The sequence below is a fragment of the Salvelinus alpinus genome, chromosome 25 (assembly GCF_045679555.1).
Source record: "Salvelinus alpinus chromosome 25, SLU_Salpinus.1, whole genome shotgun sequence".
Classification (NCBI taxonomy): Eukaryota; Metazoa; Chordata; class Actinopteri; order Salmoniformes; family Salmonidae; genus Salvelinus; species Salvelinus alpinus.
Genome location: NC_092110.1, coordinates 13013259 through 13033063, shown reverse-complemented (window position 1 = coordinate 13033063; position 19805 = coordinate 13013259). Strand labels below are relative to the sequence as shown.

The window sequence follows — 19805 nt, the reverse complement described above, 5'->3', positions numbered from 1 at the left end:
GTGTATTTCTGTTACTGTGTTACTATGGTTTGACCATTGTCAAGGTAATATGTCACCATCAGGTTAAGAGATGTCTGTCATGTCATTGTATTATGGGCAGTTACACGGTAATGGTCCCTTTTTCACTTTAAAATGTATGCCAAGCAAGAGCCATTTGATTGCAAAGTGTATCAAACCATACACTATATGCAGAAGTCTACTTTTAACAATTGTCACTGAAAATGTTACTAAAACACATTTTACTTGAGTAACAGTGCAGATGCAAAGTTTCATAACAGAATGACAGTAAAACCCAGTAACAGGACATCATGGGTCGTTGATCTGTACTCTGAATAATTATGAATGTCCCTCCCTTCATTATATTTAAATGTTTGGGTATTATTCTACACACTAGCTATTATTATAATGAGCCAAACAAGACCAAATCTGGTTGGTCCAAGCTAGACTAAATCTGTACCAATCATAGACGTCTATATTTCACAAGTTTGGACATCACAGTACATTAGTCGAGTTCAGTACAGTAGAGCACAGTAAAGAGTATAGTTCAGTTGAATATATTACATACAGTACATTACTCATGTGTGTTCTACTGTACTGAACTGAACTATACTCTACTGTGCTGTACTATGCTCTACTGCAACATGGTTTGTGACTTATGAAGGCAAATCATTAATGCAAAATTAATTATAAACGTTATTAGTTTTCAGGGGCCTTTACTTAAACATTGTGTTTTGATGCATTTCTAATACTTTTAAATACTTTTTATAGTAGTTATTTTTTTTTACCCCTTTTCCATCGGTGTGCCCAGAAATCAAAGCCTTTTGCCAACCATTTCTCATCCTAAATATTAGGAATAAGAAAACTTATCTATGCCTTCATTTCACAAAAATATAGACTCTTCACTTTCATTTGACATCAAATTTGATATACTCATATAAACTTGGTGCTCTTTGGTACCTTTTACATGAAAATTACCTTATCCTTTAACCATACAGCCACTGCTGAATAAGAGCTAGACCCACCCGTGCAACTGACGCAAGTTTAAATATGACCAGAGGGTCGTTTGCAACATTAATCGCATGAATAGACACACAGGCTAGGGTTGTGGTGTACTGGAAAGGGGGAAGGAAATTACTCTGAATGATGATATAGTTCAAGAAGATATGCTGACAAAATAAGGCACTAGCGAAACCAGCATTGGGGTTTCTCAGAATCTGTTGGTCTGTGGCACTGAGCCCTATAAAGCCTTAACCACCGTGCCCTCCCGTCTCTACCGCCAGATGTGAACAGTGCCAATTTCGTGCTACAGCAGCCTTACTTTCGGATTGGTCAATAACCAAGCGCTTGGTTCTTCAAAGCACTGAGAGAGTTACTACGGAGAAACCTAGCGAGTTACTACCGAGAAACCTAGCGACTCTCACCATCAAAGACCGCGAACAGCCTATTTCAAGGGGCGTGGATGAGGTAAAATCATATCTTTAGTATATCGCTAATTATTGGCGTTAGTAGTGTAATATAGCCTGTTCATTGCGGCACTACCAATGTATTTCGAGTTTTTGAATAATGTATAGGCTAAGCCTTGGTGGATCTAATTTTTTTTTTTTTTTAAGTATTGTTTGAAATGTACTATTATAGTTTCTCAGTGCGCTTATTTATCTTTGCAAATAATTCCTAAATAATGTGCTATTTGCAATTGTACAGTAGGCTTTCCAGTGTTTGGTGTCTGAGGGAAGTAGCCTAGATTGTGTATTATATAGCCTGCATTTGCATGTTTCCTATTAACGCCTTTTAAATACAGTTATCCTATTGAACATCTTTACAGTAGCTTACTTAATGGGAAGCGCATGGTGTTGTGTACCGTAGGATAGCCAGTGGACAAGAGTTCTGCATGGAGACCAATGCGATTAACAGGTGCAAGATTTTGGAAAGGATTTTGTATATTGTTGAGTGAGTAATATCAATAACAGTAATCTCTTTTCTAGCTTTAAAAATAATGAACATAGGCTGCTGTCCTCGTTGGGGACATTATTCTAAAGTATTTATTATTCTGGGTGGTATTAGGCTATATTTTTATATTTTATCATTGTCCAATATTGGAGTATGCATCAGATTCTGCTCAACTGGTGGTGGAATAAGTCTTTTTGGGAGTTCAGCACAAGAGTACGAAGTAGGTTAAGAAGTCAAACAGAGGAAAAGAAAATATGCCGATGCATATTGGAGCTTCTCAGTGGGCCAAACCATTCCCCCAGTATCTCTTAGTGGGCCAAGCAATGCCCTCAGTTTCTCTTAGTGGGCCAAGCAATGCCCTCAGTTTCTCTTAGTGGGCCAAGCAATGCCCTCAGTTTCTCTTAGTGGGCCAAGCAATGCCCTCAGTTTCTCTTAGTGGGCCAAGCAATGCCCTCAGTTTCTCTTAGTGGGCCAAGCAATGCCCTCAGTTTCTCTTAGTGGGCCAAGCAATGCCCTCAGTTTCTCTTAGTGGGCCAAGCAATGCCCTCAGTTTCTCTTAGTGGGCCAAGCAATGCCCTCAGTTTCTCTTAGTGGGCCAAGCAATGCCCTCCGGTGACAAAAGTTGGGTACCACAGAGCTGCCAGTCTTCATCTCCTGTGGCATTGGTCTATGAATGAATAGCTTGGCTGGCATTGAGCTATGAACTGATTCAGACTTTGTCTCCTACACACACAATCCACAAATGACTATTTAGAAAGGAAAGTAGAGACTGCTGAAATTAACCAGACATGAAGTGGATCTCAATACTCATTGGCAACTTACAGTAGTGATTTTGTAACAGACTTAAGAACGCACCGTAAAATCAATCCACAGCTAGCTTGAAATGTCACCGATGGAGCTATCCTATTAGTACATTTTGGATAACTCGAACAGTTGGTACGTTGTCAAGGAGGGTGGTAACTTGTGTTAGCGAATCAGAGGTCCTGGGTTCAAGCGTCGGTGTGCGCCGAATCAGGAGGAAGCAGTACTCTCTAAGTAAGCAATGCACGGTCATTTACAGTGGTGCTGTGACCTAGATCTACAGTTGCACTCAGCTCAACGCTGGGGTCCCTGTTAAGGACGTTTGAAGGATGAATGTAGCACATGGGGATGTGTGAAACTTAATCTTCAGCCTGAGGTGTCCTCACCTGCTCCAGCGAATAGCTAGTGTTTCGTGAGACGCAGACTGGTAAGAAGCTTCAGGAGAGCGGTCACTTGTTCTAGCAAGGCAGAGGACCTGGGTTCGAGCTTCGGTGTTAGAAGAGTCAGGAGGAAGTGGTACTTCCTAAGCAAGCAGCGTGAAATCCTTTAAACTCTCAGTAAGATATTAGCTCAAGGTCTGATTGTGCTGTAATGTTTGTATTCTGCTGATTTATTGTTCAGTCTTTATTGGTCTGGTGCTGGTAGAGAAAGTTATGGTATGCACTTACAGACTCCTCTTTCTGACCATAATGTCAGCCACATCCTGCAGAAAGGACAGGGAATGTTGTTATTGATCTAAAATATGAATACTAGGAATCATCCTAATACAATATCAATCAGTAGCTAATGTCCTCGTAAACCAATTATGATTTGGTACTGTACTTTTGCCCAATGGGATCACACAACAAAGGACTAATGTGAGTGTACATTATGATTATAATGAGGATGTGGTGGTTATAATGACCAACTTGTTGCCTGGTACACCTGTTGCGCTCTCTGCTTCTCCTCCACGGCTCTGTAATTGCCCCTGATGGGAGATATAAACCTGTATTTAATTGAACTGAATAGAACCAGAGAAGGATGTAAGCCAGTGGAACAGGCATGGGCCATGTTCCAATATCCACACTAGCATAACACTTCAAATTAGAATGCATTACCAATACAGTACATTGCTTTTTTCAAGTGGTATGCTGGTGTGGGTATTGGAAGAACTGTTTTTGGTTCCATGTAGAACCATTTCCACAGATGGCTCTACATGGAACCCAAAATGGTTCTACCTGGGACCAAAAAGGGTTATCCTATGGGGACAGCCAAAGAACCCTTTTGAAAATATTTTTTCTAAGTGTATAGTCTTGCGTGTGACAATACAGAATGACCACATGTTGATGCTTTACTTGATTTCTCATGGTTTGTGTCTGAAATGGGACCCAATAGGACTCTGGTCAAAAGTATTGCACTATAGATGGAATAAGGTACTATATAGGAAATATGGTACATTATACAGGGAATGAGGTGCTATTTCAGACACGTACATAATTCCATGTCAGACGTGATTAGACTGAATTAGCCCAGATAGGACAGATGTGTTATTCCAGGCTTGTCTTCATTGGAAAGAGATGCTCATTACATGCTAAGGGTCCACTGGGAATTCCAGGACTTGTTGTGAGATGGACCTGCCTGTCAACAACATCATCAGCCTCAGCACCTCTAGGGGTTGGCTGTTCCTCGACTACAGAGATCTGCTGTATGAAATAGGGAGCACAGGTTAAACAAATATTTGTTGTGTTCAGCACAGTGTAGTTAAGCGTTTTTTGCAACCAAATGTGTGTTCTAAATGGCTTCACGTTTCCTGCCTACTGAACACGCCCGTGGCTACACATCAGTTTGAGTGGGGGATGGTTTATGGCTTTATGTTGATCCAAATCTCCATCTGCACATGGGCATATTTAGACAGGTTATATGAGGACAAAAGTTATCGCAGAGTAACTGATGGACATGTTCATTTTGGAATAATATCACAGTGTAGGAACGACCTGAGGCTAATGATGCGTTTAAATATTTCATCACTTCATTCTTGAAAAGTAATGTTGATTTGAGACAAACTCCTTGTTCTTCAGCAGCACATGTTACTACTCCAGGCATGAGTACAGTACATCTTGACCACAGGGGGAACTTTATCAAATGTTGGTCATGTGACATACACTATCTTGCTTGTCCTGTTTCCATGGTTACCGTGCTGTCCTCCCTCTGTTGACTATCTTGTATTTCTTATATACAGCCACAGTAGTTCCAATTTAGTTTGCCACGGTTACATGCTTAGGGCTGTTGGCAGACTCACTAATCACCTGGAAGCAAGGCCTGGCCAATCAATACATGTAGTCCAGGCCAGCTAGTAGAGTGCAGACCTCACCGATCTCTGCCTGTGTGATAAAGCAGAGGATAATTTCACAAAGAACAGCAAAAGCTCTTGGGAAATCACACCAGCTAGTGTGTGTAATTCATCATGCCTGAACATCGCAATGCCCTGTATTTTAATGCTCACACACTGAATGTTTTAGTGTTGTTACTAGTGTAATTAAACTGTTACTACACAGGCATAATATACGTTTTCATTAGGTTTGTTATTCATGTGTTAATGTTTTACAAAAGAGCATATGGCTTCCCTGAGAAGCTGTGAAGTTTTGACAGGGTCTAAGTAATGTTGAGATCTTCTCTGTCTTGCAGGCCTTTTTGTGGAGGGCTAGTCTGAGATAAAGTTGGGCAAACTGTTCCCTGTACTCTCCTCCGTCCTCCTGAGGTCACTCACAGCAACACAGAAGAATCACTCTAATTGGAGGTCTGGAGTTATTAAGTAAAGCTTGCCAATAGTTGCATCTGTAACAGGATACTGGTATGCTACACTGCTCAAAAAAATAAAGGGAACACTTAAACAACACAATGTAACTCCAAGTCAATCACACTTCTGTGAAATCAAACTGTCCACTTAGGAAGCAACACTGATTGACAATAAATGTCACATGCCGTTGTGCAAATGGAATAGACAAAAGGTGGAAATTATAGGCAATTAGCAAGACACCCCCAATAAAGGAGTGGTTCTGCAGGTGGTGACCACAGACCACATCTCAGTTCCTATGCTTCCTGGCTGATGTTTTGGTCACTTTTGAATGCTGGCGGTGCTTTCACTCTAGTGGTAGCATGAGACGGAGTCTACAACCCACACAAGTGGCTCAGGTAGTGCAGCTCATCCAGGATGGCACATCAATGCGAGCTGTGGCAAGAAGGTTTGCTGTGTCTGTCAGCGTAGTGTCCAGAGCATGGAGGCGCTACCAGGAGACAGGCCAGTACATCAGGAGACGTGGAGGAGGCCGTAGGAGGGCAACAACCCAGCAGCAGGACCGCTACCTCCGCCTTTGTGCAAGGAGGAGCACTGCCAGAGCCCTGCAAAATGACCTCCAGCAGGCCACAAATGTGCATGTGTCTGCTCAAACGGTAGCAGCAACGTATGGTGTGTGTTAGGAGAGAGTCATGTGAATAGAGGCACTGCAGATAGTGCTGATGACTGAACTCACCACCAGTGATGAACTGGTCTGTCCGAACCACCCATGAACAAGGGAATCTATTCGGAGAGCCTGTTTCTGTCCTGCCCTTGACTTTGGTGCAGGTCATGTGAGTCTCTTCGTCGCAAAACTCCCTGATCTTGTCAAAAAGATAAGTTTGTCTAGCTGTGTCCAGTCCAGGTGGTGATTGTACAGGCAGACCATCTATGGGAGGGAGGATGTCAGCTTTGCTCAACAGCTGAAACCTGGTCCCGACTGAGTCCGAATGCTCGTTGGCGACAACACCAGTCTCCAGTGCATCGAAGCTGTAAAACAGGAAATAACAAAACAAATTGAAAATGCATGACATCAATTCACCTCCCAAGTTTAGATAAGAAGAATAACCTCATGCAATGAAAATGATATTCACCTGAAGTGCTGGTACTGCTTGATCTGTGGCAGCAGCCTGAAGTACGGAGTCAGGTGTTGTTACCAGCCATAGCTTTCCAACAGCACCGTACCATCCTCCAGTCCAACCAGGTGTGGGATGTTGACCCCTGTCACAGTGCTGGTGTTGTTTAGAACAGCAATCTCAGGCAAAAGTGTTCACTCTGGTCTTTCTACAAATGTATAATATCTGAAACTGTAGCTAGACTCTTAACTGTATACATGGGGCTCCCGAGTGGCGCAACAGTCTGTCACTGCATCGCAGTGCTAGAGGCATCACTATAGACCCTGGTTCGATTTCATGCTGTATCATAACCGGCCATGATTGGGAGTCCCATAGGGTGGCGCACAATTGGCCCAGCGTCGTCCGGGTTAGGGTTTGTCTGGGGTAGGACGTCATTGTAAATAAGAATTTGTTCTTAACTAAAATGATTAAATAAAAATGAACGCTTCACGGCAGACTGCAACCCCTTTCATTAAATGAGTTTGATTTGTACAGCTTACTTGGCCCGTTGTGTCAAGTCACTCTGGTTCACACTGACCGTGTGCAATGGCATAAGAATCGTCCTCCTGAAAGTAGTCCATCACTGACCTTAGTCGATAGCGCCTGATAAATTCAGGGGATCAATGTTATTGGGAGCAGTAGCAACACATTTGCAGTTCTCCATGGCTAACGTTATATCTTTCGGGGAAAAAACTGCAGTAGAAAGGATTGCACATAACGAGCAGCTAATTTTATAGACAGAAGATGCTACACAGCAGACCAATCTGAAACTCATCTCTCAGGATGTCCAGGCCATTCATTATCTCAGACAATCATGGCTAGCGGGAAGGTTCCTGACTTTTTTTTTCTGTAGCTAAACCAACTAGGCTCGTAATTTAACTTTAACTTTATTCGTATTTACACATGACATACAACTTTGTTATTAAGGCACATGGTTAAATAAAGTATGAAAGTTCAAATGTTCCAGAAGGCATTTCTGCCCAAAAATGCATACAAAAAATATATAAAAAAGAAAAGTTCAAATGGCTCTCCTGTGAAGTCGTAACTTGCGACATACGCCTAGTTTCCTGAAACTAGTCACATTTTAGGATGTGAGTAGCTAATTAGATTGTCACAGTCTGCTGCTAAAGCCTTGTTCTTAGTCCATGCATTACTATATTACTCTATCAAAGAACTCTCATTGTATCATTTTGATTTCAGGAAGTCAATGACAAAACATAAATCCTCGTGACATTTTGTTGTTTCTTCTTCCAGACACTACGGTGTCCCCATACCGGGACGGTTGTTGCTAACGTGGGCTAATGTGACTATAATGACATAAGTAACAACAAACCTTCCAGGACATACACATGTCTTTATATGGGCAAAAAGCTTACATTCTTCTTAATCTAACTGCACTGTCCAATTTACAGTAGCTATTATAGTGAAAAAAGACCATGCTATTGTTTGAGGGGAGTGCACAACAACAAAAAACCTTTACCATGGCAACTGGTTTGATATATTCACCTCAAGGTAAATAATATACTTACATTCAGTAATCTTGCTCTGATTTGTCATCCTGAGGGTCCCAGAGATAAAACGTAGCATAGTTTGATAAAATACATTTTTATATTCAAATGTAGGAACAGGGTTCTACAGTTTAAACCCATGCCGTCTCTGTGTCCGCACCCACACTGCCAGGCCATCTAGATGTGTGAAAGTTAATGTATAAGCTAATGATCCATCATGTATGACATTCCTGGGAGTGTGTAAACTTAAAATGTTGTATTACCATATCATTTTTGTATGTTGTCTGTAGTTATGCACTTGAAAATGTATCAATTGACCAGTTCGGCACATTTGGGCAGACTTGATACAAAATACTGTGCAGTATTGCAGTGCTTCACTGGATCACTCTGAAACTTTGCACATGCACTGCTGCCATCGAATGGCCAAAATCTAAATTGCACCTAAACCCCTATATTACATTATGGCCTTTCTCTTGCATTTCAAAGATGATGGAACAAAAAAAATAATAGAAAATGCATGTTTTTTTTGTTTGTATTATCTTTTACCAGATCTAATGTGTTACATTCTCCTACATTAATTTCACATTTCCACAACCTTCAACATGTTTCCTTTCAAATGGTATCAAGAATATGCATATCCTACCTTTCGGTCCTGAGCTACAGGCAGTTAGTCATTTTGGGTGAAAATTGAAGAAAAAAAAGTCAGATTGTCACAGTCTGCTACTAAAGCCTTGTTCTTAGTCTGTGCATTATTATATTACTCTATCAAAGGACTCTCATTTTGATTTCAGGAAGTCAATGACAAAACAAAAATCCTTTCCTCGTGACATTTTGTTGTTTCTTCTTCTTCCAGAGCTGAGTGAGTGGAATGGCCGGGACTGTCGTTGTTTTGAGTCAAACTCACTGTGCTGGGCCCCACAGCCTGGTACTGTGTGGGTGCTAACAGAGAGGAACAAAGCATGTGGACCACGTCTGCCATGACAGTCAACATGTCTGAGGCTGACCCAGACCACATTAACTGCACCATCAGCCATGAGATCCACCAGTACCTGTTCTCTGTGGCCTACATCCTGGTTCTTTTGATTGGCGTTCCCACCAATGCCTACTCCCTCTACCATGCCTGGCTTCAGCTGAGAGACAAGAACGAGCTGGGGATCTACCTGCTCAACCTGACCGTGTCAGACCTCCTCTACCTGGCCTCTCTGCCTCTCTGGCTGCAGTACATCTTCCAGGGAGATGACTGGAGACAAACTGAGTGGCTTTGCCAGCTGTGTGGCTTCCTGCTCTATGAAAACATTTATGTTAGTATCGGATTCTTATGTTGTATCTCTATAGACCGTTACCTAGCCGTAGTGTACCCATTCCGCTTCACAGCTTTTCGAAGTATGCGGGCAGCCACGTTGGCCAGTGCCTTCATCTGGCTGAAAGAGATTGCTGTGGGTGTTGTCTTTTTCAAACACAAGGAACTAAGCAGGGACAGCACCAACCAATCGGTGTGCTTTGAGCACTACCCCATGCAGCCGTGGGAGTACCCAATCAACTACTACCGTTTCGCCGTTGGCTTCCTGTTCCCACTAGGCATCCTGTCCGTGTCGTATCTCCGCGTCCTGCGGGCGGTCGGAAAAAGCGTAGGCACGCAAAGCACCCAGAAAACGCGCATCAAGAACCTGGTGACCAGCACCATTGTCATTTTCCTGGTGTGTTTCTCTCCATACCACGTGTTCCTGCTGGTGCGTACCATCTTGGAAAGAGACTGCCCCTTCATAATCAACATCTTCAACTACTACCACGTCTCCCTGCTGCTCACCAGCTTCAACTGCGTGGCCGACCCAGCGCTGTACTGTTTCGTCAGTGAGAGGGCCCAGCAGGGGATCCAACAAGCCCAGGAGGCCTGTACCCAGGCCCTCTGCTGCTGCTGCCACAGGGGACAGCACAGCCCCGTCACAGCCACAGGTACAGACTCCGAGGTGGCCACCTCCAACGAGAACAGAAAAGTCTCAGTCACACTGCTGACATCTAGTAGTAATATTAATAATACATGGGTTTTATGAAGCTCTTTTGAAGGACCTAAAGACACTTGAATAGTAGACTAGGAGCTAGGGTTGGATTTAGATGAGCGAGAAGGTCGGGGAAAAAATACATAGTGACAGGACATTGGACATGAGACATTGGGCAATGATATGATTATGGGCAGTCCCAAGAGCAGTAACATGTGAAGTTCATAGGAGCCCATCAAATTTGCTGTCAAATGAAAGCTAAGAGTCTATATTTTTGAGAAATTAACATATATATATATATATATATACATTTTTCAACCATTTCCAATGCAAAAAATGTGGAATAAGCAAAGGCTTTGATTTCTGTTCAAACAGATAGAAAAGGGGTCTTATAAAACATCTACCAGAAAAAGTCTTAACGGTATTAGAAATACATCAAAACCCAGTAATGTTGAAGTAAAGACCCTTCCAAGTAATATCTATATATTTATATTTAGTTTTGCAGAAATTATTTGATGTCTGTAAGTTTAAGGAATATTGCCTAGTGTCTTGTCACTCTCTTACCAGAAACATTAAGATATTTTCTAATTTCTCTCCCTCATGAGGAGGGAGGATAATGAAAGTTCCCATAAGTAACAATTAAAGGTAGACCTACCGATTTAGTGATTTTACTGATAACAATTTGGTTTATGATTTATTAAGTGATTTAAAACGTGTCATTTTGTTACCAAATTGCTAACAGAATGACTGCAACTGAATTTGCTGCAATGGGAGTTCATAGTAGTTACATACCAGGTGGGTCATCTGCTAATGTCCTCCCTTCTACTGGCATACTGTTATGTTCAGCTCATAACTGTTTTCTTTCTCTTTCCGTTGTGTGGCGGTCAAAGCAACAGTGTGAAAATAGTCTGGACAACCCCGCCCTCTCTCTCCCTGTCTCTCTTCTCTCTCTCTCTCTCCAGTTGAAGTCACTTCTCCTGGTTCTTATTGACACCTAGCCATGACTCTCATGAGCCCTCTCTATTTCCAATTACTGTAACCAGCCCTCACACCCACTGAGCACCGACAGACACCGGACGTCCATGGACATGGACAAGTAGTTTACATTTTGTCAGTCCAAATCTAAACCAATCATAGATGTCTGTTTCTACTGTACTGACCTTTACTTTTCTGAACTCTCCTGTACTGACCTTTACTTTTCTGAACTCTCCTGTACTGACCTTTACTTTTCTGAACTCTACTGGTACTGACCTTTACTTTTCTGAACTCTACTGGTACTGACCTTTACTTTTCTGAACTCTACTGTACTGACCTTTACTTTTCTGAACTCTCCTGTACTGACCTTTACTTTTCTGAACTCTACTGTACTGACCTTTACTTTTCTGAACTCTACTGTACTGACCTTTACTTTTCTGAACTCTACTGTACTGACCTTTACTTTTCTGAACTCTACTGGTACTGACCTTTACTTTTCTGAACTCTACTGTACTGACCTTTACTTTTCTGAACTCTTCTGTACTGACCTTTACTTTTCTGAACTCTCCTGTACTGACCTTTACTTTTCTGAACTCTCCTGTACTGACCTTTACTTTTCTGAACTCTACTGTATTGTATTTTGGTGCTGTACTTTGTTGTCCAAACATGTGAAACAATGACGTCTATTATTGGTACAGATTTGGTCCGAACCGGACCAATCAAATATGGTCTTGTTTGGGGCCGGAGCTCATTAGAATAATAGCCATTGTGTAGAATAATACATTACATTTGTTCTACCTTTGTGTACCTTTTCAGAATACATCACAATGAGGAGAAGGACATTCATAATTATGCACTTCTGTATAGTACAGATCAGGGTCTCGTGATGTGACCATCTGTTTCCGGGTGTAAATCCACTTCACTTACTGTAGTTCAATAACCAAAGTAGATTTTTTTTCAAACTCAAGTTGTCATATAGCTGACACCGATTCTTTCTGCAGACATCTGTGAATCTTAATTTGGAGTAAAACGTGGTCCAAAAACACTGAGGGAGATTATATTGGCATTCTGTTACCAAACTTTACATCTGCACTGTTCTTCGAGTAAATGTTTTTGTAAAATATTCAGTGGAAATTGTTAAAAGTAGTCCTTGTGCATAGAGCTGTATGTTTTGTAGAACTTTGCAATCAATGGTTTTTGTCTGGCATACAGTCTGTGTCATTCTGCTACAGTGGCCTTGGACATATGACATCGTAAAAGTGTTATAATTAAGGTATAACATATGAATATGATGCTTTTTGTTTTTTAAATGAATGCTTTATACTTTCTTTAACATGTGCAGGACACTTGCACAGGTGATGCTGCCTTGTGTATAAGCCTGAGTTGAAAACTCTCTTGCATACCAAGTTCTTTCTGCAACATTGTCAGGTTTTTATCTTCACATTATGTAATATTCATTGTGTGTTTTTGGTTTTGGGAGTGACTCTGAATTCATACCACATATCAGCACAGATACGACATATCAACACAGATACGACATATCAACATAGCCTCTTGATCAAACGTATCTCTATTTCCTGTTTGTTTATTTTTAAGTACACTGAACAAAAATATATAAAGTGTTGGTTTCATGAGCTGAAATAAAATATCCCAGAAATGTTTCATACACACAATAGCTTATTTCTCTTAAATGTTGTGCACAAATTTGTTTACATCCCTGTTAGTGAACATTTCTCCTTTGCCAAGATAATCCACCTGACAGGTGTGGCATATCAAGAAGCTGATTAAACAGCATGATCATTACACCTTGTGCTGGGGACGATAAAATGTCACTCTAAAATGTGCAGTTTTGTCACAACACAATGCCACAGATATCTCAAGTTTTGAGGGAGCGTGCAATTCGCATGCTGACTGCAGGAATGTCAACCAGAGCTGTCATTTTAGAGAATTTGGCAGTACTTCCAACCGGCCTCACAACTGCAGACCACGTGTAACCAAGCCAGTCCAGGATCTCCAGTACCGGTTTCTTCACCTGCGGTGTTGTCTGAGACCAGCCACTCGGACAGCTGAAGAAACTGTGGCTTTGCACAACTAAAGAATTTCTGCACAAACTGTCAGAAACCATCTCAGGGAAGCTCATTTGTGTGCTCTGCGTCCTCACTCGGGTATTGACCTGACTGCAGTTCGGCGTCGTAATCGACTTCACTAGCACGCTGGAGAAGTTTGCTCTTCACGGATGACTCCCAGTTTCAACTGTACCGGGCACATGGCAGACAGCGTTTATGGCGTTGTGTGGGTGAGCGGTTTGCTGATGTCAACGTTGTGAACAGAGTTCCCCATGGTGGCAGTGGGGTTATGATATGGGCAGGCATAAGCTACGAACAACGAACACAATTATATTTTATCAATGGCAATTTAAATGCACAGAGATACGAGACGAGATGACGAGATCCTGAGGCCCATTGTCGTGCCATTCATCCGCCGCCATCACCTCATGTTTCAGCATGGCAATGCACAGTTCCATGTCGCAAGGATCTATACACAATTCCTGGAGTTGTGAAAATGTCCCAGTCCTTCCATGGCCTGCATACTCACCACAAGTCACCGATTTGAGCATGTTTGGGATGCTCTGGGTCGACGTGTAGGACAGTTTTTCTGATCCACACCCCTACTTTTTTCTTTTTAAGGTATCTGTGACCAACACATGCGTATCTGTATTCCCAGTCATTTAAAATCGGAGATTAGGGCCAATTGAATTTATTTCAATTGACTGAATTCCTTATATATAATGTAACTCAGTAAAATGTTTGAAATTGTTGCATGTTTCATTTATATTTATGTTCAATGTACACATAGTTATTATCTTAATAGGTCCTCTGGGATTCTTGCTGCTTAATATATGTGAATTGCTCCCAGTTTCAGGGGTACGTAAGGATTCCTCAGCTCAGATTCATAACTGACTGTGTGTGGAGAGCATAGACATACTGTATATACATACATCATTGGGTGAGAGCCTTAAGGGAAGCATCAGCACCGGGTCAAGCTCAGTAGTACCCCAGAGGTCTTGACTTCTGTGTTTAGCATAAGTTGTAAAGTCAATCAATCAATCAATTTTATTTTATATAGCCCTTCGTACATCAGCTAATATCTCGAAGTGCTGTACAGACACCCAGCCTAAAACCCCAAACAGCTAGTAATGCAGGTGTAGAAGCACGGTGTTCTCTACTGCACTCTCTTTCCCAGGGGTTTGCCCCTCTTACGGATGTCTGAGTTGTAACTGCCCCATGATGCCCCCATCCCTTTTCCCGTTCCCATGTCTTCCCAGGTCATGTCCTGGCCACACAGCCTGAGTATTTCCAGGTTAAACGACCCACATGGGAACTAACGTAGCTGACCTTTCACACTCTCCACCGATTATTTTCTGCTGCATGTTTTCCCTCCTTACATTAGGAGTTTGGTTTTAAAGTACCACATCTCCCCAGAACAGAGAGAGAGAGCGAGAAATAGGCTTTTCAATTGTGAATTATGCAGTTGTAAATCACTGAAGGATGGACTGGTTGTTCTACAGTCAAACATTGAGAGTTCATAAATCAAAGTATTTCAAAGCAGAATAAGAACCCGGGGGTCAATATATTCACACAGAAGGAGCCAGGGTAACAATATTGTTGACTCTTTTATATAACATTTCACAGGGACTCTAATGGGATCAAATGTAATTTGTTTAAATGTATGTTTAACCACATCATGAAAATATGAACATAAATCTGTAGAGCAAGTACTGTAACCAATTCATTGGTTTAATGTTATTTTCTCTTGCTGTTTGAGAGATTTGCTTTGTGACCATGCAGTCATGCCTGACGTTAGCAGTGATACACTGTACTCAGTGATGCATGAAATGCCTTCTCACTGCGTGTTTTTCTTCTTCTGCTGAAGTTATGAAAGGAAACAAAGAGGTCATATCACTTTGGTCTAATCGGAAATATTCTCTTCACATCTGTCTCATATATCCGGCAATACCGCTGCTAATCCGGCACCTAGTGGTTAGCTCAACAAGTAGAAGGAAGTAGAGACGCTGTTGCACCCTCTTGACGAGTGGTGATGGTGATGGTTCATGACAATGTGGACACCGAGGAACTCTCTGATACAGTCCCATTGATGTGGATCGGGGCATGTTCCCTCCAATGCTCCCTGAAGTCAACAATCAACTCCTTTGTTTTCTGACAATGAGGGAGAGGTTGTTGTCATGACACCACAATGCCAGTTCACTTACCTCACTATAAGCTGACTTGTCATGGTTGGCTATCAGGCCTACAATCGTGGTGTCATCAGCAAACTTGATGGAGTTGGTGTCGTGCAAAGCCACGCAGTCGTGGGTGAACAGGGAGTACTGATGACACACCGCTGTGTTGAGTCAGTGTGGAGGAGGTGTTGTTGCCAATCCTCACAGCCTGTGGTCTCCCTGTCAGGAAGTCCAGGATCCAGTTGCAGAGGGTGTCCAGACCCAGGGCTCTGAGCTTGGTGTTGAGCTTGGAGGGAACAATAGTGTTGAATGTTGAACTGTAGTCAATGAACAGCATTCTCACATAGGTGTTCCTCGTGTCCAGATGTGTTACGGCTGTGTGAATAGTGATAGAAATGGCATCTTCAGTGGATCTGTTGTGGCTGTAGGCAAATTGGAGTGGGTCCAGTGTGCCTGGCATGCTGGCCTTGATATGGGCTGTGACCAGCCTCTCGAAGCACTTCAGGATGACATAGGTGAGCACGACGGGACAATAGTCATTTGGGCATGTCACGTTGTTATTCTTGGGCACTGGGACGATGGGGGTCTCCTTAAAGCAAGTGGGCACTACAGCCTGGGACAGGAACAGGTAAAATATTTCAGAGAAGACGCCCGCTAGCTGGTCGGCACACACTCTGAGGACACGGCCTGGGAGGCCGGCTGCTTTGTGAGTGTTTACTCTATTGAGAGTTTTCCTCACGTCAGGCTTCGAGAGCAAAAGCACCTGGTGGGCGATAGGTTCAGTACACATCACTGTATTCTGTATCAGAACGTAGGCTTGCACTCTTTGAAGTATCGTAGATTGATGCATTGCACTCTTTGTTTATAAAGCCCTCCTGCATAAACTTCCGCCGTACCTTACTTCATTGTTAACAGATGTACGAGATGCCAGACCATGGCTAACTCTGGAGATCCCTTCAGTTGGGCTGATCTGCTTTTAGTTTTTATGGAAGAACTTAGGTAAAAATATTTAAGTTCTACTTGAGTAGTTTTTGGGGATATCTGTACATATTTATATTTTTGACAACTTTTACTTTTACTCCACTATATTCCTAAAGAAAATGAACAAATTTGCCTCAAAGACCGATAAGGTCCCTCGGAATAGATTGTCTTCCAACTTGGACATTTTGGAAAACCATATAATACCAAATTCGGTATGTAGGCCCATGCTACATATCTTAACTTAGTTTGAGAAAAGGTAAGGGATTTGTTAAGAGATGGCTGAGTTAGTGATAAAGCAGGAAATCAGATGTTACATGTCCATTTAAATCCTTTGTGAATCCACTTCACAATGACATAACAGCTTGAAACTGTTTAGGGTTACCGAAGACATTACCATGATGAACCATGTTAAGTTTGGCATTGACATCTTAAAAAATAAGGAAACTATTAATAGTTCACTTGACGATGTAACGCTAATACTTAAAATAATCATAACCTCTTCTTCTCATGGTCTAAAAGTCTGATCCACTCTGAATTTAATCGTTGTCAATAGTCCCTAAAGAGTTTGAGAAAATAACATTGATGCATTCAAAGATGCTAAAAATACTAAAGAAATCTTCTCATGAACCATAGGATCAAATGACACCACATTTGGAATGTAGGCCTATCGTATGTCTTAACGTAGCTAAGGAATTGGTCAGATTTTACGTGTCCATTTTAAACCACTAAATCCACTCTGATCTTGTCCTTTCTGTCATCCTGTGAACCCCATTCATTGCTGCTTCCAGCTATATTTTATGATTGTGTTTTGCTTTTCATGTATTGTTGTGTATTATAACATGCATTTGAATGTGTATATGGATGTGTTGTTAATGTGTATGTTGTATTTTGATGTGTATTGTTGTGCTAAACAGGACTCATCTGGAAAAGAGCCCTTGGTCTCAGCATTGACTCCCTGTCAAAATAAAGCGGGAAAAAAATTGTCTTGATGTTTGGAGTTGTGTGGATTCCTCTGTAGAGTTGTTCTCTGGAAGAGAGGGCTTTCGTGTAATTTTATCTTATTCAGATCTAGGGTTGCAAAAGAAGGGTATATTACTTAAAAGTTTCTAAGTTTACTAGTGAAATACCCACATTTTTTTACTTTTTTAAGGAATCTAGTGGCCCTTTTGGGTACTTCAGATTTTTACAGGTGTCTGTAATTATCGCTGTCCCTCTGTGTGGCCTTATCACATGTAAAATGTATGAAATAATTCAATAAGAATTTCAACAAAAAAAAAAGTTAAATATAAACCATCAACTTAGTGAATACCGTTGCTTAGTATTAGGGTTTCAGCATGAAATATCTGTATTTTACTATGTCAGTATGTATTTGTTGTCAATGTTTTGGTGTGAAACTGGTGGCAGTTTTGAAATACAAATAGTTGGAAAAGTTGCAGAGTTAATTGAAAATAATGCCGTTGTTGATTACAAAAACGAGTTGAATCAACTTTGTTTCCATGTCATTTCAACCCCAAAATATTAACTGATTGGACTTGCCAAAAGTTATCAAAATAAGCGAATTTTGTATTTTTTTCACCCAACTTTTAACCTAAATCCATGATAGGGTTACATTTTTGGTCAATTCCACATTGCATTCACGTTAGTTGACATCTCAACCAAATGTAAATCAAAACTAAACTTTGAACTGACGTCTGTGCCCAGTGGGGAGATGCTTTTCTTTATTAGTTAGGCTATTTTCTGTTATAAACTCGGTGATTCGAGCCCTGAATACTGATTGGCTGACAGCCATGGTATATCAGACCATATACCACGGGTATGACAAAACATTTTATTTTTACTGCTCTAATTACATTGGTAACCAGTTTATAATAGCAATACGGCACCTCAGGGGTTTGTGATATATGGCCAATAAACCACGGCTAAGGGCTGTGTCCAGGCACTCTGCGTTGCGTCGTACTAAGAACAGCCCCTAGCTGTGGTATATTGGCCATATACCACATCTCCTAGGGCCTTATTGCTAATTAGACCATATGGTCTATCTACTAGACACTCATGGACAATATGGAGATCGATATAAAAAAGTGATACTCTCTCTCATATATATATACAGTGGGGAGAACAAGTATTTGATACACTGCCGATTTTGCAGGTTTTCCTACTTACAAAGCATGTAGAGGTCTGTAATTTTTTATCATAGGTACACTTCAACTGTGAGAGACGGAATCGAAAACAAAAATCCAGAAAATCACATTGTATGATTTTTAAGTAATTAATTTGCATTTTATTGCATGACATAAGTATTTGATACATCAGAAAAGCAGAACTTAATATTTGGTACAGAAACCTTTGTTTGCAATTACAGAGATCATACGTTTCCTGTAGTTCTTGACCAGGTTTGCACACACTGCAGCAGGGATTTTGGCCCACTCCTCCATACAGACCTTCTCCAGATCCTTCAGGTTTCAGGGCTGTCGCTGGGCAATACGAACTTTCAGCTCCTTCCAAAGATTTTCTATTGGGTTCAGGTCTGGAGACTGGCTAGGCCACTCCAGGACCTTGAGATGCTTCTTACGGAGCCCCTCCTTAGTTGCCCTGGCTGTGTGTTTCGGGTCGTTGTCATGCTGGAAGACCCAGCCACGACCCATCTTCAATGCTCTTACTGAGGGAAGGAGGTTGTTGGCCAAGATCTCGCGATACATGGCCCCATCCATCCTCCCCTCAATACGGTGCAGTCGTCCTGTCCCCTTTGCAGAAAAGCATCCCCAAAGAATGATGTTTCCACCTCCGTGCTACACGGTTGGGATGGTGTTCTTGGGGTTGTACTCATCCTTCTTCTTCCTCCAAACACGGCGAGTGGAGTTTAGACCAAAAAGCTCTATTTTTGTCTCATCAGACCACATGACCTTCTCCTATTCCTCCTCTGGATCATCCAGATGGTCATTGGCAAACTTCAGACGGGCCTGGATATGCGCTGGCTTGAGCAGGGGGACCTTGTGTAAGCTGCAGGATTTTAATCCATGACGGCGTAGTATGTTACTAATGGTTTTCTTTGAGACTGTGGTCCCAGCTCTCTTCAGGTCATTAACCAGGTCCTGCCGTGTAGTTCTGGGCTGATCCCTCACCTTCCTCATGATCATTGATGCCCCACGAGGTGAGATCTTGCATGGAGCCCCAGCCCGAGGGTCATTGACCGTCATCTTGAACTTCTTCCATTTTCTAATAATTGCGCCAACAGTTGTTGCCTTCTCACCAAGCTGCTTGCCTATTGTCCTGTAGCCCATCCCAGCCTTGTGCAGGTCTACAATTTTATCCCTGATGTCCTTACACAGCTCTCTGGTCTTGGCCATTGTGGAGAGGTTGGAGTCTGTTTGATTGAGTGTGTGGACAGGTGTCTGTTATACACGTAACGAGTTCAAACAGGTGCAGTTT

At 41.8% G+C, this 19805-nt stretch overlaps 1 protein-coding gene across 1 annotated transcript; it reads left to right on the top strand.

Moving 5' to 3' along the window:
• Positions 1-1160: 1160 nt before the first annotated feature.
• LOC139553385 (ovarian cancer G-protein coupled receptor 1-like) lies at positions 1161-17365 on the top strand. Its single transcript, XM_071365662.1, has 2 exons — positions 1161-1464; positions 9037-17365. Exon 2 carries the CDS (start codon positions 9143-9145, stop codon positions 10232-10234), a length of 1092 nt encoding a protein of 363 aa, XP_071221763.1. The 5' UTR covers positions 1161-1464; positions 9037-9142; the 3' UTR covers positions 10235-17365.
• Positions 17366-19805: the final 2440 nt, after the last annotated feature.